At 37.5% G+C, this 26,748-nt stretch overlaps 2 protein-coding genes across 5 annotated transcripts; one reads left to right on the top strand and one right to left on the bottom strand.

Moving 5' to 3' along the window:
- Window positions 1–111: 111 nt before the first annotated feature.
- Window positions 112–26,397, top strand: LOC124176027 (rap1 GTPase-GDP dissociation stimulator 1-B). 4 transcript variants are annotated; one of them, XM_046556808.1, is made up of 12 exons: window positions 112–2,275; window positions 18,312–18,394; window positions 18,675–18,986; window positions 22,851–22,994; window positions 23,356–23,592; window positions 23,775–23,941; window positions 24,035–24,266; window positions 24,391–24,537; window positions 24,727–25,122; window positions 25,275–25,407; window positions 25,541–25,809; window positions 25,930–26,397. In XM_046556808.1, the coding sequence occupies exons 3-12, from the start codon at window positions 18,953–18,955 to the stop codon at window positions 26,067–26,069; spliced, it is 1,899 nt and encodes a 632-aa protein (XP_046412764.1). In that variant the 5' UTR covers window positions 112–2,275; window positions 18,312–18,394; window positions 18,675–18,952; the 3' UTR covers window positions 26,070–26,397. The 4 variants fall into 4 exon arrangements, with proteins under 4 accessions (XP_046412764.1, XP_046412770.1, XP_046412778.1 ...); XM_046556814.1 differs by lacking the exon at window positions 112–2,275 and adding an exon at window positions 13,894–14,016; XM_046556822.1 differs by lacking the exons at window positions 112–2,275; window positions 18,312–18,394; window positions 18,675–18,986 and adding an exon at window positions 21,916–22,402.
- Window positions 20,582–21,470, bottom strand: LOC124176089 (transmembrane protein 242). Its single transcript, XM_046556937.1, has 2 exons — window positions 21,301–21,470; window positions 20,582–21,089 (listed from the first exon to the last, which is right to left on the bottom strand). Exons 1-2 carry the CDS (start codon window positions 21,413–21,415, stop codon window positions 20,698–20,700), a joined length of 507 nt encoding a protein of 168 aa, XP_046412893.1. The 5' UTR covers window positions 21,416–21,470; the 3' UTR covers window positions 20,582–20,697.
- Window positions 26,398–26,748: the final 351 nt, after the last annotated feature.

Raw genomic sequence — 26,748 nt, 5'->3', positions numbered from 1 at the left:
ATGTAGAAAACGTAAGAAACAGCGAAACAAGACAAGTTTATGCACATGTATATGAAACTCTTACCTGTACTGTCTCTCGCACACTATTTATTGTACAGGTTTTCGTTTTCAAACGCTCAAAATCACACGATTATTTCAATTATGAAGAATAAACGCTGAACATGACATTCAGAAAAGTACAATGCGCTCGTCGATTCTTTACCTAAAACTACAAACGATGTTTTCAACAATGCATTGAGGAACCGATATACATGTAATATATGTAAAGAATACACTTATAACGAATCAAAAATACTGAATTCAAAGCACAAATTAAGATAGAATTGGATGAAAAAAGGATAATAATAAAATCAATCGTATCAGCTATATCGTCACGAGTATGAGTTTATCTTCTCTAAACGCACGTGCAGTGTATCACTGATACATATAGAATTGTACGTACATGATGTGATATATTCGGGGTCGTTGATTACATCGACCGAATAACTATTACTATTATTATCATTCTCGCCTGCGATAATATAATAAAACTTCTCGATTACTTGTAAATTTCAACCCAATACGTGTGTATTTTCTGTGTGTGTGTGTGTGCGTGTATGCGTGATTAAAGTTATTTTACGATAGAAATTATTTTCCGCTGTCAGACATAATTTTTTTCCCCGTCATATGCAGACGATGGGTATACGTATTCATGCATGCGTACGGGTGTTCGAGAAACTTGTGGCTTTGCTCGAGGCTTTGCTTAAACAAACTCCTACGTGAAATTAATTATTTACATATGACACGTTTCAGCGTCAGTTTGATTTATGCTTCGAAACCTTAGGCATTGATCCGAAATTCGATCATTTCCCCGCCGTATCGTTGTCAATTTGTCCTTTTACCATTGCGTGGTGAGAAAACGTGTTCCGCCCAACCAAGCTTAACGCTGCGATCGACGTGCTGGGCAGTCGTGGAAAAATGACAATTTCCTGGCACAATAAACGGGCGACGATTCGGGGCTAATCGTAAGCCGTAAATCATGGTTACAAACGACTCGTCTGCGCTGGAAATTCCAAACCGCAAGATGACTCGAGTTGTTCGTTCTGACCAAAAGTGCAAATAAATCGTGAAGGCGCGTTTAAGATAAAATAGAAATTTGACGACTATCGTGTATAATTATACTTAGGTGCTCAACAAAAATTTAAATACATTCACAGTACGAGTACCCCGCATTTCTGCAGCTTGTTTACGTTGTGCGGTAATGCTTGCGTATTAACTCAGGTGACCGAGCGGAATACTCTGTGGAGTGCAAATCACACAGCATCGTGGATTGCGGAAATTTTTCGATCTTTCTTCCGAGAAAAAAAACGACCACGTGTAACGGGCCCAAGCATTACGTAACTATCCTTACATACGGTTACATGATGTAACTGGTTGATAAAACGTCAAACCCTCGATTATGTACACACGCAAAAAATCCCGAAGCTGAATCGAGCCGTGCAAAATGGAATAATGAAACGTCTAGCTTATTACACGATACGCGAATTTGCAAAGATTAGCCTGCCGAGTTTTTCTTTTTTTGTGTACATCTTACGTGTGCGATTTGCATCGTGCGTGTTTTTTTTTTGCGGAGAAAAAAACGGTTTTCATTCTCATATTATCATATTCACGTAGTCATTTGTTATCTTTTTTTCTCATCCGCGACGATATTATGTGAATTGTCACGTGTCGCGTATCTGCAGTGCCTCCAGGGGTCAATATCAACATCGCGAGTCACATCGAGCACGGCGATTATTGCATAATTCAGCAAACTAAGAGTATTCGAAGTATTTTTCTCAAATAAATCTCGCATAACCGGTATCAAGTCCCATCTACACGAGATTTCTCGGAAGGATAGAGGGTCCTCTCAGATATTTCCGCTTTGTCTTATATTTTACACACACGCATATACGCATATACATGTATCTCGGCTCGATTCAAGTACAACGTGTGTAAAAGCACATCGGCGCGGCGCATGCAAATTTATCTGTCAACGAAAGTTCCGACAAACAATTTCTGCAGCAGGCCGATCGCTAATTAACATTCGCGAAGGGACGAAGGCCGAAGAATACGCTCGTCCACCCCGCTGGAAGTATAAAGTAAAAGTTGGTCAGACAGTAAAGAGGATATATTATGTATGTTATCAAGACTCCTCGTACGACGCTCTCGCATACCGAAGCATGCACGGAATGGAATGCGCTGACAATTCGCGACGAGCCGTCCTAAGTCCTACGAAACTTTCAACATCTTATTACTGGTATGTAACGCAGCGTACAGGTGTGCACGTGAAAATTTGTCGAGCGATATTTTTACACCCATCTGCTTGTCCATACCTGTAATAGTTGAAAATATTGATGAAAAATTCTCATAGGTTCCTCGCTTTCTCGCTGCGGATAAATTAACGTTTGTTACACGCGTATTTACGTATTAATTGATGCGACATGGCAAGGTCGATTGTAATCAAGTTCACGGTCTTTCTCTTTCGTTCTCTCTCCCTCTCTCAAGTTATGGCTCGTCGGGATATACACCCGGTTGTATTGTAATTAGACGTATATGGTCGTTTGCTATCACCGACAAAGTCTTGTGTAATGAACTATGTTTAGACGCATTACATAAATCTTTTCGATTCTCGTGCATATTATGTCATATTGAATGATTTTTTTAATTTCTCGCGGGTAACTCTTTGAAGTAGCGGAATATCGTCATGCTTCTTACGGGGATGATTCGATAAATTTACAACCCTGGACATTTTACATTCGGCTAAAGACTGATATGATATGAACTGAACGTCGTGAAAATTGGTATTAGATGCGTTGCGATCGAATCGACTTTGGCACACACGGCAGGATGAAACTCGCGTTCCGCATCTACAAATTTGAAAGAATCGAAAGTCCGTTATCTTGATTTGTGAGATGAATAATAAAAAAAAAACGGTGTTAAAAAAGGAAAGGAAAAGAAGTGAAAAAAGACCCCGAAACTCGGAGATGCAAGAGTTGGAACGAGTTTGTATCGTAATTGACGTAACAGAGCAACACGTCCCGTATGACGCAACGACTAGTCAGTCGTCGATATGACGGATGTCAGGGGAAAGCAGAAAAAAAGATACAAGTTATCCGATTAACGTCGCGATCGCAGTGATCCGGAGCTTAAATTTCGAGTATACGTTTTATAGTATACCTACACAGGCATAACCCGCACAACGTATTACGGAATCGGGTGTAAAACGGTCAGCGACGCACCAACGCCGCAAGCACATGGCGATAAATATAAATATGAAAAGCGGCGCTCTCCATTTCCGCGGATCTGCACTTGGTTCGTATTGTTGGCTCGGAAATGTTTGCCCAGGAAAGTGGGTCGAGAGTCGGGCGCCGGCACTTGGCTAAGCTTCGACCGTATTGTGCATACTTATACTCGCTTATACGCCCAAGTATACGTACACATCCACACGTACAAACACACCCGAAGAGCGGCGGCTGCGCGCATTGCATTGGCATGTACAATGCGGTGTAATTGGGCAAATTATCGTAGCCCGATGAAAGGAAATTGACGACGGTGGCAATTAATTTCGGAGCTATCGTTTGAGCAAAGGTATCTTCGATCGGGCTTCGGTAACCCGGACAATCGCGACGCTTCCGTAAATCGTGGAAATAGAGTTGAGAGAGAGAAAGAGAGAGCGAGAGATGAGCGGCGATGCGATGAGGCTGCGGGGACCGGCTTCTCTACTTTGACCCATTAAATTGCACTGGTGTGTATAAACGAGCACGGATCCACGCCCGCTTCCAGAACCTTGGCTAACTTGATACGAACGCAACGGAAGCAAGAGGAAACCTCCGGTCGATAAAGGTTTTCCGCTATATGGTATACGCGAACACGCTCAAGTTGTTCTCCTCGTGGAGCCTCGCGTATATTTAAGTGAGAATTGTCACGAATCTCGAGGTTACGCCTCGCGTCTTCATCGGCCCGATTCCCATGGGAATCGCGGGACTCGTGCGCGACGAAGAATCGCGTGCCGCTCATTAGGTATTTCCCACGGGAATAATTCACTTCGGTTCGAAGACTGCTGCTCGGCACTACCGACAAATTCCCCATGATCGCGTTGACGATATTCGTTATCCATGGATATTTTCCAGGAAGATTCATCGATCGTGGGAAAATTATTGTGTACAACGCATGGCTCGCGATATTTATTTACCGACCTATATAGAATATTGTATAATTGAAGTATCGTTATAATGTTACTTACTCATTGATTATACGCGTGATCGTCGAAGACTCGAGCTTGCGGCAAATTAACATCGTGAAACAGGGATAGAGTAGTCGAAGAATTCGATGAAATATTGATTCTCGAAAAAATCTCCGCAGTCGAAAGCAGCCGTGACAATTTCGGTGAGAAAAACGCTTCCACTTTCGTTGATACAAAATAAAAAAAACCATTCATCGAAAAACAATTCCTTCGACTCAACACTGCATTTTCATACGTAAAAGATACTTGTAAAATTTCAAGTCGATCGATGCATTGATTTTTGGGATATCGTGGTCACCGACTTTGAAAAAGCCGTTTTGTGAAAAACGAGTTTAAAGTTTTAGGTCGGGTTTATACGTGGATAAAGTTTAATGATAAGCCTTCTTCATTATGTTCCGTAGCGAAACAGATCCTTCGTTGAAAGGACATGCAGCTACATTCACCGAGATGGACTCACTATCACTCGGAGTAATCTTTGGGCTTATCTTCCAAATCAGCTGGTTACAACTTTCGTTATTGTTTCGCAACGTATGTGTATCTAAAATATAATAGCTTGTTTCTTTTATTTTTAGTCACGCACCGACCGATGCATTCCTTACTCTTAACAGCAGTAAGGAGATAAAAAGAATGACTTATGGATGAGCGTTTAGAATACCGGTATATGTTTTACTGTCGCATGTCGCCACCGCCGATATTTAACTTGCGCACTTTGCGTCGTAATTTTCCTGCGAACGCTCGAATATTTCAACGATGGTGTCAACCTCCGTTTTACCCAAGGATCCTTGGTAGTTTTTGATACGCATGGATTTATGTGATTCATTCCACTCTTCGTATTCGGCAGTATCTTTTTTCGCGTACCAAGTCTCGCACATCTTCCAAGACAAACTTTTCACTACGATGTCGAGAACTTTTCCAGTATGGTATAATCCGATAATAGAAGAAACTCGAAATAACGAAGTGATACCTCGTTTTCTCCACGTCGCATCGCCAGAAACATTCGATCCGGTCGATCGTAGACGATTATTTTTTTACCGGTCTCTTCTATTTCCAATTCGTTGAAAACTTTTTTAAAAATCATGTAATTAGGAATTATGTATTATTTCGGGTGCCCACCGATCCGAGACCGAGAACTCTCATCGTAAATATGAACCGTCGACCTCGTTTTAAATATGACGATGGAATTGTGCAATCGTCGCAATTGTCGCATATGACGACGATTTTCAAGCCAAGTCGAGGCGTAAGTTACGCCCGTATAAAATCTTGCTTCATCGTCGCACTCTTTACACTTCACTTCAGAAAGTGGCAACAGTGGCGAAGAGAGTGATGATATTAAGTATCTTGTGTTCTATTCAATAGTCCTCGGGCACAATCAGTTCCGCTTGTCGTTTTTAATTTTTTTCGCCGGCTCACCAAACTCTCACCTTCTTGCTCGACGGTTTTAGCTTTTTCGGCCGCGACTTCCGTCGCAGCTCTCTCGAGCCTTTGTGACTCTCGGTTTATAAAAAAATTATGCTAATCAAAAGTTTTAACGCCAGAGAAATTCGTCAACGAGAACGCACCGCACGGTCCGCATTCAACCGCCATACTCTAATTTTCGGAGTATAGTTTTGAAATGTTATGTTTTAAGAATCCGTTGAAGACCCAAAATCAATTTTATTCCACCCAGATTTAACCCCTTAAACTACAGTCCGAGTCCAATGTCTACCCCTGCATGCGTTTCTTGTTTGTGAAATCGTTCCTAGAAAAATAACGCGGCGCGCGAGTAGATAAATCTTTTCGTTTTTTAACATAGAAGAGAATGACGCGTAGCAAAGTCAGTTTCATTGAAGCTTAATTGGTGGACAATTCATTTGAATACCGACAAGTGCTGGAAAAAAACAAAAAAACGTCACATTTCAATCACGAATTCGTAGATTTTTGTAATCAATGGATTGTCAAATTTGACACGCAGTTTTGTTGAGTGAACATTAGGTTTTAGAAGAAAAATTGTCATTGTTTTGTTCTGTTCAAAACGTATACTTATTTATAACTTTGAAAGTCAGAAATTTTAAAGTGCTTAAATGTGAAAAAAGTTGTCGAAAAGGTCGTAAAATATTGTTTTCAAATTAGACTTTTCTGCTTGCGAGTTACAATACATATTACGAACAAAAGTAATTTAATCAGTATTATTTTTTTTCTCTTCTGCCATTATACAATGGGTCGTGAACTATGGAAATCATGGCTGTAAATGGTATGTACGACTATTTACGGTCGAGTACCGTAATGACACCTGAATACATGCATTTTAGTAACGCAAAAAAAAACAAAAATCAACATACCGCAACTGAACGGTAACGGAAACGACAGACGGGTGGAAAAATCGACCCTAGTTTCTTAGAACCTTGAACCGAGTTACGATGAAAGTCCTGAGTTGACAATGTTCTTTACTAACTCACTAGGGTGGTTTAAAGCTCGCCTGGCGTTAAAATCCACCCCAGTCTGTCTTTCTAGGGAATTAATTACGAGTAGCTGTCTATATATATGTATAGGTATGCATAATCGAAGCGTTGAGACAAAACGAGATGGAAAAATGGTTTGTGAAGAAACGAAAAATTAAACTCAAATCGAGATAACGAATTGTTATCGACAATCGTATATGCTCGCAAGTTTATCGCGTATCAGATAAGAAATTACACTACAGATCATTACAGATATAATTTATATTCGTACGTGCGTATATATGTGTAATATATGCATTTATATAAATATGCGCGTATATTGAATATGTATAATGCGAATGTATTTGTATATATCGAAGTATGCGTGCAATATAGCAAGTGGATAAATACGCATGTTTTACATAGGTACGCATTGTATAATAAGGTGATTAAATTATGATCGCGTAACTTGAAATGTCTCGTATTAAACGAATGCGAATTTTTTCATTAGAGGCGCAAATTAATTTGCAGAACCTTCACCTTTAACCTCCTCGCACAACAAAAATATGTATACGACGTAACATGGCGTGTATTTACATTGGTTACCAATTCGGGTTGCACAATTTTTATCTACCGCATGATGCAGGTATCTGTAATAAGAATATGATCTCGACTATATTAATGCGCCACCTCGCGTATGACGGTCTCTCTTTTCTCGCTGCATGACGTAAGAAGTTGTTAATTTGGACCGATGCAGAGAAGGACTCTCTGAGATGAAAAATAAATAAATAAAGTATGAGAATTGAGGAGCTGGAATTCTTAAACGGACTTCGAGCTTCTCACCGCTAACACGTTATCGCACATATATGTAAAATAATCTAAGAATCTTGCCGCGTACAGTTGTTACACTAGTTTTAACGACGGATTTGAAGTACAAAAAAAAATGTTCATATTCAGTGCACACGATTTTTTGTTTATTCTTTCTGCCACCGATGATTACATCCGTATAAGGCGAAATCCAATAGAAAAATATTATAATTATACGTAATGTAATAGTCCTTTCAAATAATACGTTACGTAAATCGACTTTTGACCTCTATGATACTGTATATATATATACACGGTAAATAATATTGTTTAATTCCAAAGCGAAAAAATCCTTAATCGCGTCCGAAAGCCCAATGCCAGGAGAATTTATATATAGATATACGTAGATATTGAAGTGTATATGTATATAGGTTAAAACCGCAGCTGACTACACCACCAGACTTGATTTATACAGGGTGTGTAATAAATGCGGTTATTCGTGATGGCATCTCGTCAGGGAGAACCTGAAAATCAGGGAAAAGTCCGGGAGTCTTTCAATTGGTTAGGGGAAAAAATAAGATAGAAAATGTTCGCTATAAACGTTTATGTGACAAAATAGTTTTAGAAAAATATTTCTGTGCTCAAGCTCCGATGTAAACGAATTACTTTCCGTCGCCGTTAAATAGATTGTGACCATATTTTTAAATACCGATAAATTCGTAGCTTTATTAATTACTTACCCTTATTTACTTACCTATTACTTAGCATTTTAGTCGGAGAAGAAATCTGATTTTGAAAGTCAGAGAATTTTTTTTACTGTCTTTATACTGCCCACCATTATTGTTTATCATACGCTGCGTGTGTGCAGCACGAATATTCGCCGTTTTTCACAGGTTTGCGAATATTTCCACTCATCTTGTAACAGGTTATATACGTATGTTATAGGTTATATACCCTGGGTTTAGAGTATAGGCGTACAGGTCTATTTTTATCTCCCTATCACTACGTGTATCCGAAAATTCTTAGGTATCCGGTCGCAACGTTGTAAATTGTAATGTATTCGCGTTACACGGCGGCAAAGTAATTGCGTTGAAATGCGATAGAACATTGCCTCCTCTTTACTTTACATTCTTATTTATTCAACTACTTATACCTTCTTTATTCTGTAAACTCTCTGCAATGGTCGTATAACGCCTTCGTACGGCTGATGCGGAGAAACAAATATTTGGATGGAAAAACGATAGGCTTGACCAATCCTCGACGCGTGTAACATTTTTTTCCCCCATACCGTTTGCCTGTGTGTACAGCGATGATGTCAAATTTCGCATACGGTTATTAAACGTTGTTCAAGAGTCACACTGGTAAAAAAAATTCGTAAGTAAATATGCGTATACTCGTGTAACGTTTATACATTTTGTTTCTTCGAATTTTGCAAATATCAGTTTTAATAATTATTATACGTGTGTGTATTATTTATTTTTATTTTGTTTTTGATGCGGTATTTCGAAGTGCGGATCCATTAAAGCGTCTTGCTGTTACACTTTGTTGGGTAATATAATTATTTTCTTGCGACACAGGATAAATTTTTATCGACAGAATATTACAGATGTAACGTTGTGTATGATTATACGACGGTAATAAAAAAATTTCGACTCAAATATACTTTATTGCTCTTATTTCAAGTATACTCATAAATGCACGGTATGCAAAGTGTATATTATTGTATTATTACTATTATTCTAACGCGACTAAATACCTACTTATTATAAAGTAAGTTCAAACTTGAGGTATGAGGTATGAAAGCGTATGTTGATGGTAATTACAATATTATTATGTAATTATACAGGAATTGTATTTTATTGTAATGATTGATATGTAGAACTTAATTACACGATGCAGCGTGGACTTGATTAATTCATAATGGAATGGATTGCGGATATTTTTCAAAGAAAGCATAATAGTGCAAGTCGGAAGAATGCGACTCTCTCCCGGAAATGAATATCTTGAATCATTGCATCGTTTAATTGCACGGAAGAAGAGATCATTACGCAAAATATCGATGAAATTAAACTGAAGTTTAAAAAAAAAGGTATACATTATTCCTGCTTCGAATGTCGTCAGAGCAAAAGGTAGAAAGCTCGATAATACCTAAGCTAATTCTCTATCGTAATTACAGTTTTTATAAATTCATCGCGACACGTGTTTGTGTTAACTTTGTATTTTCTGTCTTCCATTACGACACGATATATCATTTATCATTATGCAACGAAACCATTCAATCCTTAAAACTGTAATTTCGATATTAAAACGATAATATTCAATGTGCACCACGCTTATTATGTAGGTACTGTACGTAATGTCAGATCTGTTGTTCCGTGTACCCGCATGAAAAGAATTCTGGCATTTAATATTATGTGAGATCGTGCAGTATTAAGAACAGCGAGTGCTTTTGCTACGAATAGAATACAATACAACAATAAAAGGAATGAAGTAGAAATAAAATTAATATAGTTACTTAATATTGAAACATTATGAATTGCCTTGTGATATTTTAGAGTAATTGTGGAAGTTTGTTTACAATCGGAAAGAAACATTTTCATAATTCTGTCAACTTCTTAATATCGTGTATATATATATATATATATATATATATATATATATATATATATATATATATATATATATATATATACATATATTATATTAAAATAAAGTAAATAAGTATGATTTATTCGAGGTTGCATTTTTTTTAACTATGCGATGTTTGATAATTTTTTCAATGCTATTGTATGCCACGTTTGCTTTGCTCGTTAGTAATTGCAAGTGTTTTTTACCATATACCCGTTTCGAGGAACTTGTGGGTAACACATACGACAAGCGGAATATTACGCGTTTACGAGCTGGGGACAAATGTTAATGACAAATCGTATAACGTCAAGCATAATTGGAATCCAATTGATCGTCAGCTGGAACGAACTTAATTAGCATTTAGCAGGAATTATATTCCAAGTTGAATTTCCGGATTATTAAAAATACATTAATTTTAACAAAAAATAACCTATTTACTACGGCTGGAAATTCTTGGTCAAAACAGAAAATTGATCAACCGTATCGCTGATACAATATTACACGACGATATCTCGGCTGCAATGAATAATCTAGCATTTATTGTACATATATGCCCGTATCCGTAGATCAATTTGAAATCAGCCGCATGGTGTTATGAAATCGATTTCATAGCCGCCCTTGCAATTCATTTGACATATTTAATAAATTGAACTTGGATCCTATCAAATTCATCGTCTATCATTCGTAACTAATAAACAATGTATCAAATAGTCTCCATCCGAAAATCAAAGAGCATAGTAGATATTTAAACTTGAATGCAATAAATTCAACCGATCGGTTATCCTTAGTGCACAGCTGATGCTTCTGCAGTAAGTTATTTTCCATCGTTGTAATTTACACGTGCTACGAGAATTAATTTGAAGCTGGATAAGATTGCTTGAGGTTAATTCGAATGATAACCGTAAAAGCGTAATCGATTCGATTTAATTAAACATCTTATTTACATTTTTTCTTCCTGCGCATTTACTCCAACTGTATTTTTAAATTTTTAAGCCGAATTGATATTTCAATAATATTATTATACTCTTGCAACTAGGGTGCATTAATTTATCATTTATAACCTGCGGCTGGTTATCATTGGCTGACCAAAGTTCAATCGATATTTCGAAATTCACACCTATCTACCTAGAATAGTTCAAAGCATAATCATTAGCCAATGAGATCGTGGTACAGGATATCACCGTGCGAGAAATTGCACGTTGTTTGCATATGACAGAGATTAAGACTGTTCAACGTTTGATGGCAAAACGAACGTTGATGAATCTATAATTAACACGGCCGGTGTTCACCTTTTTAGAAAATTGTATCTAGTTTATACAGTTCAGTTACGCAGATTACGGTTTATCCAAGGCAGTTGAGACACATTTAAGCATTCAAAATCACGGATATATCGGGTCTAAGCACTCGTTTACACAGCGTAATAAGATTACGTTACAAATTCGACCTTGTACGTACATTATCCTCCAAATATTGTCCTGTATCATCGAGGTGTTGGTGATATTTTGATCGTTTACGTACCGATGAACTGCAAGGGGGAAATTACAATTAATTTCAAGTAAGCGCGATATTTGAGTTCGGAACGAGTTGGCGTACATTTGAAATTCGAACTAACGAGCCAGGTATACAATTAATTGCTCGTGGCGAACGAAATCGAATTGAATTATCGAATTGCAGTATTTTATCTAGCAGTCTTTAGACCAGCTAAGGCTGCGTTTCAGGCGGTCGGATCTACGCGCTTCGTGACTTTTACCTCGCGCACACATACGCCGAGTCATATCCCATACTCGTTACGCGTTTTTGCAATAAGTACTTTTCGGCTTGTGCCAGCGAAAGTAACGGCGCGTTGGATAATAGACCCAAAGATAGGTGTGTATCGCTTGTCAGGTGTACGTTAGCCAAGGATGACTGGCCGTTTCCGACGCAATCACGCCGTGTGCTGGACCAAAACATAGTCGGTTCATAGGTACACACGATTCACTGTGACAACGCGAAGCGTGAGAATTTTCGTACCGGGTGCTGATGCGGTAGTAAAAACGCGAGGAAGTAAGAACGGAGGAAAAACAGACAAGTACAACTTGTACAATGATTCAGCTCGCTATTTGCGAAGCGATCGATTTTCTGGTCGAATATATAATATAATATGTACGTACAGGGTCGCTTTTTTGCCATTACGGAGCGATGTTCGAGTTGGTAAGTCCACGTATATTACCGGACATGGCGAACGAAGAATCGTACGAACATGTAGGTCATCGGTTGCCGTGTTTTCTAGTCTTGCCTTTCGCTGGAGATAATTAAGTATTCATGGCATTGGCATATTAATAATGCCGCAAAGAGTCCGTGTGTTCGACCGTGTGTGAATTTCAGGTATAGAATGTTGACGTGGCTGTAAACAAAATGTTGTTTACATCGTGTAACGTTGACGAGTGGAAACTAAGCAATCACTCCCTGATTTTGTACCGCAAACGACGAAGCCTGTGTCAGGTATATCAAGATGAAAAGAATTTAAGAATTTTTAACCACGTTATCTCAACGCGAATCTTACAGGGGACGCGTAATAGCGACGTTACAAAATCTCTGACGAAAAATGTGAGAATGACAGCTAATTTCATTTCCGATTTCTACGCCTCGGGCTTTGACCGTGATGGCTAACCTTCTTTCCTGCAACTTTTTAACATTCGATATGACGTGAAGATCGACGTGCGCGATTTGTGCAAATTACGTGCTCGTTTGGTATAGCCTTGATTAAAATGAGTCGATTTACCTTATCTACACCGGTCATGGAAAGTTCATCAGTTCGTTAAATGGTATCATTACGACAAACGATTAAATAGCATTGACGCGCGGCACTGAATTACCAAGTTTTGTGTAAATGCTTTACATTTATTCGGTGTGGAATTTTACGCGGCTAATATGAAATGCCAATTTGAATAATTTGATGCCAATATTAATTGCGCATTTGGTGTGCAAATATATACGTCGATAAGTAAACACTGGAAAACTCTCAAGTTCATTCGCATTTATGCTACAACTCAACATTAATGTGCATGAGCCGGCTAATCAAATCGGGTATTAAATCACATACCTGCCTATTTTGCAGAATTTCTTTATCACAGATAAAAATCATTCTCCAGATAAAATATAATTCGTTTTCTTGTAACAAAATGTTGCAGGATTACGCCGTAACGGAAAGTCTTCGCGCTTCTATTGTTATTATTATTATTATTGTTGTTGTTGTTGTTATTTGTGAAACTTAATTTTTTCACTTTATGCAATGTCTGCACGTATTATACCTATTTGGTCCGGGCAGTGTAGGTAAATCTCGTACAATTGGGTGCTTTCCTTTTACATCAAGTTACTGTCACAAATCACTTGGCGCCGTGTTGTGTGAGAAAATTGACGTATAAAAGGAAAGCGCCGATTATCTCGCATATACCTATGATATAGCTTCTAATTTATTCCGAAACACGGTCTTTTCGGGAGTGAGAAAACACGCAGCGGTAGCCGGAACGCGATGCTGTGTCTAACGAAATGGTCCTACATCGACGTGATATTACGGTCCGATTAGAAGAATCAGATAGGGATCGGGAGTCGTCGGTAAGTCGAAGACACGGCAGTCGTGAACGACTGCTAAACAAGTTCTCCGTGATTATGTCACTCGACAACTCGGTGACGCGTTTCTTCCTTAAGCGGAGAAAGACGCGATTCTAGTCGAGGTAAAAGGTTTTTCACCTTCTCCTCTCCGCGGCAAACGTCCTAACAGAATTACGTCGGAGAGTGAAAATTGAGGCCGATGAAGCGAAGTGAAGGGCAGAAAATGAAACTCAAGTATTTCAGCGTCATTGGTCTTGGGACCGACGACTAATTGAATCGACCCGGTATATGTAGAAACGACGGAACCGCCAGGTACCTCAGACTTTCAATCATTGGGTTTCCCGTTCGGTATCGCAATTCGGTTAACACAGGCTCTCTTGGAGTTGCAAAGCTTAAATAAGGAGGCGACGGTAGCTCGTTCATTCGTTGACGTAAGAATATAGCTGCAGGATAATAAGCGGTCCGCTTCCGTCGGTATTACTGAATAACAGTTCCCCGCCGCTATTGTGTCTCGCAATTGCCTTCGGGTATTATAAACCAAGAGATGATAGTTTACTCGTCTGGCCAAACCTGTAATAGGCATCTACGCATTTCTATCGGGATGCATGACGGGCAAATATTTTCATACCGATTCAGCTGAGAGCCTGTAGCCTAAGCGTTACGTGCGCTTTAATGTAGCGTAATAAATGGCAAACAACTTGACGAGTGATGTGCGGGAACAACGATATATATATATGTATAAATAAAAAAAATCATTTTTGTGTCAAATCAAAGCACTTGTGACAAACAAAAAATGAATTTTTTAACATTTTTTTTTCTTTTCAAATCCATTCTATGAAGCTGAAACCGACTTCGAAAAAAAGAAGCCTCCATGGTGGACACGGTTGTGGCCGTAAAAATCATTTAAGATAAAGTAAAAAGATTATTAATCAGTATGAAAGTTGCTACCTTGTTATGGGGTTTTTTTTTTTTTTTTTTAGTCAAAATTGACAAAATGGAGGTGGTTTGAAAAAAGGATCGAATTTAGTTTGTTGCTTTGACAGTTTTTCGTTAAAAAAAATATAAAGTTTTCAAAAAAAAAAACAAACTTCCATTGCAAAATAAAGAATGGCGTAAAGAATATTGTATCCGAATTTGAGACAGATAGTTTGGAAACTCTTCCTTTGAGAGTGTCCATCGTTTTGGAAAACCACGTTTCGAGAAACCGTTGAGGAAAAAAATGTAAAAAAAAAACAGAAACAAAATTAGAGGTTAAAAAATTTATTTTATGTTCTTCATGCGTGCTATGATTTGACATACAGAAATTAGGACTGATTAGCGTATTTTAAGAATAAACAAAAAAAAGAGAAGAAAAATCACCAAAATCAGCAAATTTTCGACCCCTGTCAAATATATCTATTTCCGATATTCGCAGCTCAGTCTGACCTCTTACCTATTTTATTCAAAACACCGCCGCAAACTTGGCTCGACAGAAGCCGGACAATGTGCAATGCAAATTAAACGACCCGCAACGGCGATAGCGTCGTTATAATTGCATTATGTGACATCGAACTCGACCGTCGTACGTAGTTGCACTTGACACTATCAGCTCTCTCTCTCTCTCTCTCTCTCTCTCTCTCTCTCTCTCTCTCTCTCTCTCTCTCTCTCTCTCTCTCTCTCTCTCTCTCTCGGCCGTGTTTGCCTTGACACCTGTCCATTCTTCCTCGTTCCGTATTCATTGACATTCATTCCTATGTCATCCCATTTTCTATTCGAATTTTATTCTCTGCAATTTAGTTATTCATTATTATATTTGTACGGTGATAGCGCGACAGAAACGTGGACTGCAATTATCACGCAGATCTGGTTTGCATTTGGTCGACGGATCGCCTGTGTGTGAAATTAGAGAGAAACTACGCTGGTGTTTCATTATTGTTCAGTAAAATCGCATCTTTTTTAAAATACGAATGTATCTATTAATCACTTGATTGTCAGTTTTTATCGTCATTTCATTTATCTTGCTCTTACACGCGAGTTTTTAACCGAACAGGTATATAGACACGCGTTTCTTAGATCGTCAACGAGAGATTCTAGATAGTTTGAGCAAATGCAATTGAAATAATAAAAATTTCCTCGCGTTCTGTTGGAAGTAAGACTTTGTACTTAATACGGCTGAATTAAGCAGAATCACTTTAAATGTTTCCGGATTATTTTACCGATCTAACTGCATTCGTCCGATCCATGTTCAGCCTATTTTGTGGCGACAGTGCACTGAATCCGGATAGCGAAAATTTTGCTGAAATAAAATTCCCTGATTTTTCCCGTCAAAAAGTTCAGAATTCCTTGAGCTGTTTCCACGAAATTTAGGTAATGTTGGGCAGCTTTTATGACCAAAAGCTCCAGGAATTGTTCACCTTCAATACATGTTCGTTTCAAAAATACATATAATTGCTTCATTTCTCACAAATAATTAAAAATCGATCAATACCATTTCCGAAAGTTAGCTTAGTTAAATTTACAAAGTATTGCGAAATTTTGAAATCAATTTATAAAAAAAGGATGTTTTTCCTGTATTCCATTTTGATTCCCTGACTTTTTCCTTACTCTTCTCGATGCTCATAATTCCCAGATTTTCCGTTCTGACGTCACCCTATAAAATCCTGCACTCATAAGTTCTAATACATTAGTGTAAATTTACAAAAACTCGACAATTTTGATAATCGCCTGTGGAGCTTGTGACTTACATTACTTTCTAATTTTTGTATAATGAGAATATAATCGCGGAAATTTCTTGGTAACTACGTGGTGATAAATTGCGTCATCATTATAACCGACGTTGGAATGATTTATATAAATTTAATATTTCACTTTCTTCAGGGCACGGTAAAAATCCAACAGAGACCTGGAAATTTTCTCGCATATACTGAATCACGTATAAGTGATTCATTTCACGAATATTTTCCTTACGTCTTCCGAGTATCGCAGTTGATTGCTGTTTACATAATTAAGTAGGTATGTGCATGTATTCAGTTTGAGCCATTTTTTGACTTACGATGGGATTCCAAAGCAGTAACTGCTTTAGCAAGTGTCATGCAGAGTTCAAAATCTTTTGGTTCAACGCAAGTACACACTTGTACAGCCAAGTGGAAAAATTTTGTACGTATAGGTATAAGCAATCTTTGACACAGTTTTTCAATGTGGTTTCGCTGTCATTGTAAAGTTCAGCGCGGATTTCCGAAATCACATTACTCACAATCAGATGAATATCTTAAATACTCGGCGGCCGTATGCGTGTTTCACCGTTGGCCATGGGTGAAACCGTTTGACGCTCGAAACACCGTAAACATTTATCAACGAGCGTATCGTAATCACACGACCCACGTTTCATTTTACTGACAAAGATCCTAGTCCCAGATTTGAAAAATTTGGCCCTAGAGCATGGAGTAAACAAAAATAGTGTCACGGTCAACGGGAGTTCCGAATTAAATCACATGTGTTTTATAGTTAAATACACGCACGGGCAACGCACAAACCTATTATTGAAGGTTTTGAGCAGGTAATTTGATCGAACAAATTATGAGTTGTAGAACGAATTTAAAATGACTTGTATCATTGACGTATCGCAAGTCATGAAATGCGTCACATTTTCAATGACTAGTTGCACACGTGTGAGTTTAAGGTCTGCTGTAAATGGATTGACTGTGTAATTATTTTAAAACTGATCTTCACGGACCTTTCAAGGAGCAGTTCAACGCCACTTGCAATCTTTTGATAATATCACGAAGGAAGGAAACATATCTTCGGTGTAAAAAATGCGATTTATCGATCAATGGTTCGGTAATTGGTATTCCCGTGTCGATGGTAAAAACACTACAAATATTAATGGAAATTCCCGACCGTCTTCTTCTTTTTATCAACGTCCTTTCTTTTATTGGTTGTAATACTGGTTTTACATGTATGTCAAATTCGATTCATCAGCTTCAGTTAATCGTCTTTTCATTCTTGACTTTAAATTTAGACAAGCGATACGCAGAGTTGAGCAAGTCACGATATATGTAAGCAAGATTTCGCTCGTCTCCGTGAATCGTCGTTCTTGGTTTGAAATTTTTTTTACGGTAAACTATATGTAATGTCCCGCTTGTGATATTACTGCTTGCATCTTTTGTGCACATTGTACTTTACTACTGGGACACTTGAACTATGTTCATCTCTTAATTTACGCTCATGCAAACTTACATTAGAATATGCACGGGTATTTTAAGTATAATTTATTATTCCAGCACCGATATTATTATTATTATTTTTTTTTTTTATATAAACGAGCAGCGTCGTTGCCTGTTGCGTAAATATTACTTACATTCTGAGGTCAGCATCCGCTTACCACGCTCAGCTAATTATTGTCCTCGACTACGATGCGAATAATTTTTTTGGTCCTGATCATAGTCCTAATGGCATTTGCAATCCATCAAAGCTAGTCGCATATTTTTTTCCGAGCTAACTTTGACGGTCAGGTTTCTTTTAATTTTTATTTTTCTCTCTTTTCGGTTCCCTTTTTTTACACATTTACGTAATTTATTTTACAGTAAACATAAACAAAATGAATCTTATCTTGATGTATTTTGCCGTAGAACTTGCAGAGGCGAATGAACGAGAGGGAAACAAGTGGAAATAAAATAACAAACGGACCCACTGTTAAGTCGTGATGCAGCTGGTACGTTTTTTGTTATGCTTACGTTAGATCGAAGTACAAGGAAGTTGATTTAATGCAATTGTTGTAATCTAATAATTTCAAATGGTTGTTGAGCCTTTCAATCGCATTATTATTTTTTTCTAACAATGTTTCAAGATCGAACCAAATTTCTCCCTGATTTATTTTTTCACAGCAGTACTTATTGACCTGGTTAAACCAGTTGTACTTAGTATTTTGTAAGTCTTATAATCGCAATACATACACCCATATTATCAACTAAGGTTGGCACTTGAAATTTCAGGTACATCCGACCCAGAAAAGATACCCGCCCCTCAAAGATGTCTAAACGACGCCATATGATCGGGAAAGACGGCTTACAGTTTTTCCTACGAGACTCCTAAAAGATGCCTTAAAGATGTCGAAAAGATGGCGGATGCAACATTTTCCGACATCTTTTAGCGATCAAAGAAGACATTTTGAAGACATCCTTTATTGGACGGCCTAGGGACGTCTTTCGATGCATGAAAATTATTATCTGCTACATTAATTTCCTAACACAGACCAACACAACGTAATATTATGGCTCACGAGTTCGTTAAATGCGAGGTCAAAGGTATACCACAGCATTTGTTCGTGTTGATCTAGGCTAGAAAATTGTTGTAACATCAAAGCAGCTAATTCGCAATTGATTTAAGCATCTAATATCACATAAATTATTAAAGGTCAGATGTACAGTAGTGACTGAGGATACTGAACTGCTAAAAAAAGACACTTTTTAATCATTACACATTTGCTAATTTTGACCAAAAAAAAAAAATGGAAAAATTTTGACTACGATTAACGACGCGTTGACTGTGCATTATGCGATTTACTTTATTCGAAATGTAGAATCATCTGACGGTGAGAAAGCGTATTACAAAAAGACGGCTTCAGGAAATCTTTTCGATGCATCAAAATCCATGTCTCAAAATTGTCTAACAAGGAAGACAGCTTCACGACGCCTCTTTACTTTGCGTAAAAGATGTCTTTGTAAAAACGGCTAAAAGACGACTTTACGACATGTGCGTTGTCGTGGGAGTCTCTTTTACATTAATCACACAGTTGGAATATCAAGGGATGAAATGTTTTCAAACGATTCCAGCAATTCGTATGCCCGTAAACTATAGGCTCGACGTGTCAAGTGCATGGGCTGTGAACATTAAAGACTAGTGTGAATCCAAAAGGAGATGTTAATTAGAGTGTGAAATGGTATTCAATCTTTACTCTTCCGTCCATTTGGATGAATCATGGAATGTTAAGTAGCTACCAGACTCAAGGATCAAACGATAATGAAATTTTAATTTAACGTAAATACATGACATGACGCACAGGCAAGTTCATAATCACGCCATTCTCTCTTGTTCTTCAGATATCGAGTTGTCATTTGCCAATATCTTCGAACTCGGTACAACGTTTACATCATGCAAACTCCGGCCGTATGAAAAGATTTCTGAAGCAATTTGTACTGGCGGTGTACATTGTCCAAATATTTAAGCAGGCAGCTAAAGCATTTGCTCTTCAGTTTCGATTTACTCATGACATATGCCAGTTTAATTTCCCATTCTGCACTTTCATAGAGTCGGTCAGCAAGAATTATGTACAACATATGTTGTGTTAAATAATAGGAATGGCAACAAGGACGAGCATGTGAAAGATTTCATTTTGCAGTGGTTTTTTATTTTCATTTCGATATGGGTTCAACATGCATCAAGATTATTTCATGACTAAGTATGTGTAAAAATTTACCGACAATGGCTTGTCTGCTATCTTACAAGGATTCAAATCTTATCGTATTTCAATCTGTGTCAAGCTCAATGTGCTGCACACTTTGCTCGTTATGCGAGGGCCGCAACAGAATTTTGTATAAAAATTTCTAAGATGGGTGGAAGTCTGCAGGCATTAAAAAAAAGGGGCTAAAATTTCACTCTAATAATTATTTCATATTTGGAAATGAAGAGGTACATTGTTTCAAAGTCCAATTTTTTTATTATCTGCCTGTTAAATTTGATAAGAGATGCCAGCACCTTAAGTTTAGGTCCAGCGCTGTTAGACATTGATTAAGATCAGATCATAATGTACCAAAAGAGTGATAAAAATTTTGATGATCATGGGAAAATGAGTTAGCCTTGTTTGTAAATAATATTTGGATAAGCATAAAAAAAATTGGTGTTTCTATTTCGAATTATATATTCGTATCTCTTTACAAAACATGTTACACATCATTAATTCTTGACTAGAAATATAAACAATGAATGATGACCAATACAGTATTACAACATCATGATTTATTTACATTCTTTTGCTTTTTCATTACCCCAATCTTCAGAGATGTATGTTAACAAATCAGTAAGTCCTTCGAACTCCGTCCTACTCTGAGGTGGGTCATTTTTTGATATCCTAGGCAACATTGAACCCATGGCTATTTTGAACTCCTCTGCGTTAGACGCTCCTGAAAATTTCCAAAGACCGTAGCATAATATGCCACAGCCAGTTACGGCGTACAATGTTCCCCAGCTTAGGGCTCTAAGAGCTAACGATGCTCCAGTTTCCGTCATTGCTTTTGTCCCAGAAACGCCTTCTTGAAAATACTTTGGATCCTGTCTTCGAGCTGCAATTACTGTTGTTCCAAAACCCAATGTTGCTGCTATTCCTGTTACAGCAGTCAGAAAAACTGCCGCTGAAATCAAAGTTGTAATCGTCATTCAGAAATGTTGATTGAATCAATTATTTTAGATTCTTATAATTATAATATCACTACACGCTATATCTCTAAATATCCTATCAGGATATAATTTTTTTGAACTGTTGTCTTCCTAATCGGTAAATAACAAAAAGAGGTTATGATTGTGTAAATCTCCTTGAACATATCACACTATTTGCTATTATACCTTGAAGTTTTTCCTTCTTCTTTTCCAACTCTTTTTCAGTGCCGGACAGTTGCTTTGTGACATTTTTGGACGGTTGAATGCTATCCGAAATCCCTCTATCACCATCAGAAGCCATTTGTATCTATCACTTTTAGAAAGCGGTTGCCAAAGGCGGTTGCTACGTCAGTAGCGTGCTCTATCCATTGTTTGCATAACTTGTTCTTAGGGAATTACATACAATAGAGGGTATTTTTCGAAACTAGCTGACAGCGCTCAAAACTCCCTAGGACAGAGGCAGAGCTGATCACAAACTCGGCGGCGCATAAGGTAAATAGTTATTGACAGTACTGGCAGAGATGTGTGGTACTGGAAGCTAATTTCGGCACGCACCCAGAGATCAGAGTATGTGTATATCGTATAAACACGCATCGATCACTCTGCTTACTATCGGAGTAACATTTTTACGAAATTGGCTGAGCGTCTAAGTAGATGGCAAGTAGCTCCTTTCAAAAATTTGGGACGGAAACCGATTTTGCGACAGTAAATTTTTTTCCCTAGTCGATTGTGTTGGCAATGGAGAATTCAGACCTAGCGCGTAGCCGCTTATCGCTCGGGCGGCGTGCAATATTGCGTCCAAGTGTCGTCAATAGTTAGAGGCTGAAGTGTTGCCAGTGTATTTTAGAACGCACTATTAATGATTTTTATTCAATGTAGAATTACGGAAATCTTGAGTTCATCGAGTTTATCGGTATTATTGATATCGTTAAAATTCCGTTATCGTCGGGGATGAAATTGCCTGCGATATTTTTTCCTTGGATATGCACCGTGATGCAGATTTTTTGTGGGGAATGACAACGGAGCCGCTTGTACGCTCCTTATGTTCCTAAATCTTTAGCGTCCGAAAAAGGGAGTATTAAATGAAGACGTCATCGACGCATGTCAATTTTCTGAAGGCCGGCTATGTTCTGTCTTCCTATATCAACAAAACATTGTACCTTCCCACCAATATTTACAACACAAAAAAAAATGTTTTGAGGGGTAAACATTTATTTTTAAGTAACTAGCCACTAAATTAACCAAAATTGCACCAAAGAAGTTTGAAAGTACGGCATAATAATGGAAGGTAAGTTTAAAGGAATGTCGTTTTCAATGCATTTGTCGTTTTTTATTCACGAAAATATTTTTTATACATCACAACTTGTTTAGTAATCTTTAATGTACCTGGAAGCAACAATGATTCTCGCATAAACGGCCAGCCTGTAACTCTACTTTGGCCATGTAAACATGTTTTTCATCTCTCCATTGAAATCTGTGATTCTTTATTATTTTAGATCATTTTTCATTTAACGAATTATATGTATTTATAAGTTCAGCATTTGTTTTACAATATTTTCTTAGTGCGAAATTCAAAACTCGGATTTTACTTCAGAAAATCCAAACGATCAATTTTTACGTCTACTTTTTCAATGTAAATGATGAAGTCAATATATAATCCTATGAGATGGGAGGGACAGATTTCCGTTCATTAATGTACCGTGAAAACAAATTTACAAAGAATTTCACTGTTCCAGGGGAAACAACGCACAATATTGACAAACTTTTCGGGGAGTTGCTCGATGCCATTAAATCTGGGAATGAAATTAAAGAAAATGGTATCACAAACATAATGAAAATACTGGACTCTCTGATCAACGTTAGCAAAACATCTGTTGGAGGTGATTCTTATTCTTACGCCATTCATTCTCATGGACTACTGCAGGCTAACATGCATGCACCAATGCGCTCACACTGCCAAGCAGCCAGGCTGATTGCGTAATAAATATGGGTGTATTGGCGCATGCTCTTTCAGCCCAACCAAGTCCATGCACATACATGGTATATAAATCAACAATATTAGTTGAAGGAGTTTTACGATTTTGATTGTTGATGAATAAAGCCCATAGCAATCTGGTTCTGAAATAAGTATTCGCAGTCTTCCGATTTCCATACTTTAATCTTGCCACTTTTACTTGAAATAGAACAGATTTAAAGCACTTGCCCATTCAAACACTTATGTGCTTACCTTTTTATTTACAGAAACATTAGAGTTTGCTATCGATGATGTATTCCTGACACTTCTAAAGTACGAGTCACCATTAATCGTTGCGAAAACTACAAGAGCGATAGCCGAAATAGCTAAGACCGATCGAGGGCGAGAGAAATGTACAAACCCAGAATTGATTAAGGCTTTAGTAGAGTTATTAAAAGGAGAATATGATATTGATATTCTGACACAAGCATCTCGAGCTCTGGGAAATATTTGCTATGAAAATGGTGCGTTTATAAACCAATTGCAGCTATCTTATCGTGTAATTTATTTGTGTTACCTGTGGGTGTTCGTTATATGTTATCTGATGTTCAATATGCAATGATCTTATTGTGAAATTACACTCTGCTATAGTTGTTCTTTACTGTACATGAAACATAATTATAACTGTTATTTTCCCTGAATATAGACAAGGGAAAGATGTTGGTGGACGAGCAGAATGGATTAACATACATTTTAACAGCCCTGAAAATGGGGATAAGTTTAGGTGATGGTGATGGAGCTGCTGGATTGAGAAATGTTGCTGCTGGCTTTTTACTGAACTTTCTTATCAATCAGACTGCCTTACAAAAAAAGGTAAACTACTCAATTCAAATCCGTTCGCACTTATACAGTAATTTCGACTTTGTTAGCATTATACATTTTGTTATTACAGAATAAATTTTACAGGCCTTGGATGACAACGTGCTGTCAGTTGTTTGCAGTATTTTAGAAACTGATGGCACCACATCTGGCGAAGCAGCAACCCATGCCATGTTGATATTAGGAATATTAACCGATTTGGGGCAGGAGGTTCTGGATGAAAGATTAACTAAAATACTTGTTAATATATTAGCGAGTGATGCATCACCAGAATTATCAGAAATGTGCCTAGAGCTGTTACATGGACAAGCAGAAAATGGTAAACTGTCAGAGACAAGTATTTTCCCGATCTGAATTTTTGCTGATAATTTTCGCAATCAAGATTACATTCCAAAATAAACTTATGATATTGTTGTAATGCATCCTGTATTTTTTCATTACAGAAAGTACAAAATTATTACTAGCAAAAGCTGGTGTGTGCGAATTACTATTAAAACTATTAGAAAAACATGGACCACGCTGTACAGACGAAGAGGCGCGATCGGTGTTGAAAGTCGCTTGCGATTTGATTGTCTTAATTCTTACTGGAGGTAAATATTTGATGCTAGTTATTCAAGAAAGTAGGAGGGTATTTATCACCCTTCAAGTAATTGACATACTTAACCTGATGCAGTTTTATATGCATAGATCGTCAACAATGTCAATATCATGTTTAAATTTGCTGACAAAATTGAAAACTGCAAAACGATCATACTGAAAATAATTTTACTCTTATGCAGATGATAGTATGGATGTTCTCTACAACGGTAGCAATGGAGAAGTATATAAGAAGCTGGTCGACTGGTTGGAAAGTGACGACGAGGATCTGCAGCTTGCGGCTGTTTTGGCAATGGGAAATTTTGCCAGAAGTGATACGCATTGCGAGCTCATGGTTACTCAAGGAGTCCATCGAAAATTGTTGCGGCTTCTGAGCAAAAATGATAATAGAAACTGCCCCATAAGATTACAACATGCTTTGCTCAGCGCCCTTCGTAATCTTGTCATTCCTTCCTGCAACAAAGCACTGGTATTAGCGGATGGTCTCGTCGATGTTGTTTATCCTATGTTAGATATTCCCACGTTTCCTGTTGTATTCAAACTGCTGGGCACACTAAGAATGGTCATCGATGGGCAACGTAAGCTTAATTAACATTTTTTAATATTTTTTATCATCACATTTCTCTCATACATTTCTATCTCTAGGTTACTTGAATGTAGTCGTGCATGATAATGTGTGAAACTAGATAGTCTTTTTTAATTTTCTGATTTTGTACCATATGGTATCTAGAAGAGGCCGCGATTTCCTTGGGTAAAAGAGAAGATCTCATTAAAAGAACGGTTGAATGGTGTGGTACAGAGGATCATCCAGGAGTACAAGGTGAAGCCAATCGTTTATTAGCTTGGCTAATCAAAAATAGCAGGTGAGCGTTGTTTCAGTGACGAAAATTTTTTATTTCGAACAGAATGAGTCGGGTGACTCGATTCAATGTAAGCTATGAATTGCTAATATACTGACATCATTAAACTGATAATTATAGAAAAATCTTGTTTCAGAGATAAAGAAGTCGCATCGTTAATTATAAGTCACGGAGCTATTAAACATTTGGTCAAAATGTTGACTGCTCAACATGCTTTAATGCAGAATGAGGCATTGCTAAGCTTGACTATACTCACAACTATAAGCTTAGTGGAATCTCAAACACCTGTGATTGAAGCAGAGATCGGGTCGACAATTCGCGATTTTCTTGATAAACATGGTCCTCAGATTGAGTCCCCTATAATTTATAATACCGTAGCGTTGACCGATAGCCTTGTGAAATCAGGTATGTGCTTCCAATGTGAAGACTGACAATCATATTAATTTTAAAGTTAACTGTAAACGTATTACGTTCAAATGTTTCATACGATTTTAGGCTTGACAACTATCAGAAATTTGATTTCAGATGTGATAAAAGAGCATTTGGTAAAGTCGGCGTTGCCCGCAGCGTGGAAGAAACTGCTTAAAATTCGTGCTGCAAACATTCCCGACTTGATGGAAAAAGTTATGCCACTATGCCTTTTGATGGGCGCAGAAATTGATTAACTAATGAATACTGGAGCAGGGATTGAGGGGGTGCAGATAAGGCTCCAATAGGTCTACAATTCGCGACCGAGCTTACGAAACGGTCGATTACGTAAAAATCGCGGGACAAACTTTAGTAGAATCTTTAAATCTCTTTACTCTAGTAATTATATGAGTGTGTCTTACAATTATTACCCAGAGTTTTATCTAAAGTTTCGTATAAATGTCTCTCTGAGCCTGCATCCTCTTAAAGTCAGCAAATTCAGGTATAAAAAAAAAAAATCCAAAAAATCGCGGTTTCATGTAAAGTGTTATCTCTTCTGCCATAATACGTGTTGATATTTCGCATGTGTTTCAAACGATACGTATTTTATACGTACAGATTACCTTTACCAGTAAAATTTTAAAAATCTTTAATACTTAATTCAATTAATAAAAAAACGAATAAAAAAAACTTAATTGCACTTTTGAGGAGTTGACGTTTTTGCGAGCACTTAGATGAATGAACTTCCAACTAATGTTCTTGTTTTACTTTATCTTAACTATCACTATTCCGCTCGTTGACCAAAATTTAACTTATTCTATTGAAATCGACTTTAATACGCATAATGCACCAAAATTATCTTATTGTATTTAAATGTTATATTGCCAAATATATTTATAAAATAAATGAAGGATAATCCTTAAGACTAACGTTTAT

This window comes from Neodiprion fabricii, chromosome 1 (assembly GCF_021155785.1).
Source record: "Neodiprion fabricii isolate iyNeoFabr1 chromosome 1, iyNeoFabr1.1, whole genome shotgun sequence".
NCBI classification, from domain to species: domain Eukaryota; kingdom Metazoa; phylum Arthropoda; class Insecta; order Hymenoptera; family Diprionidae; genus Neodiprion; species Neodiprion fabricii.
Note: the sequence above shows the minus strand (reverse complement) of the source record. Positions and strands in the feature narration are given on the sequence as shown.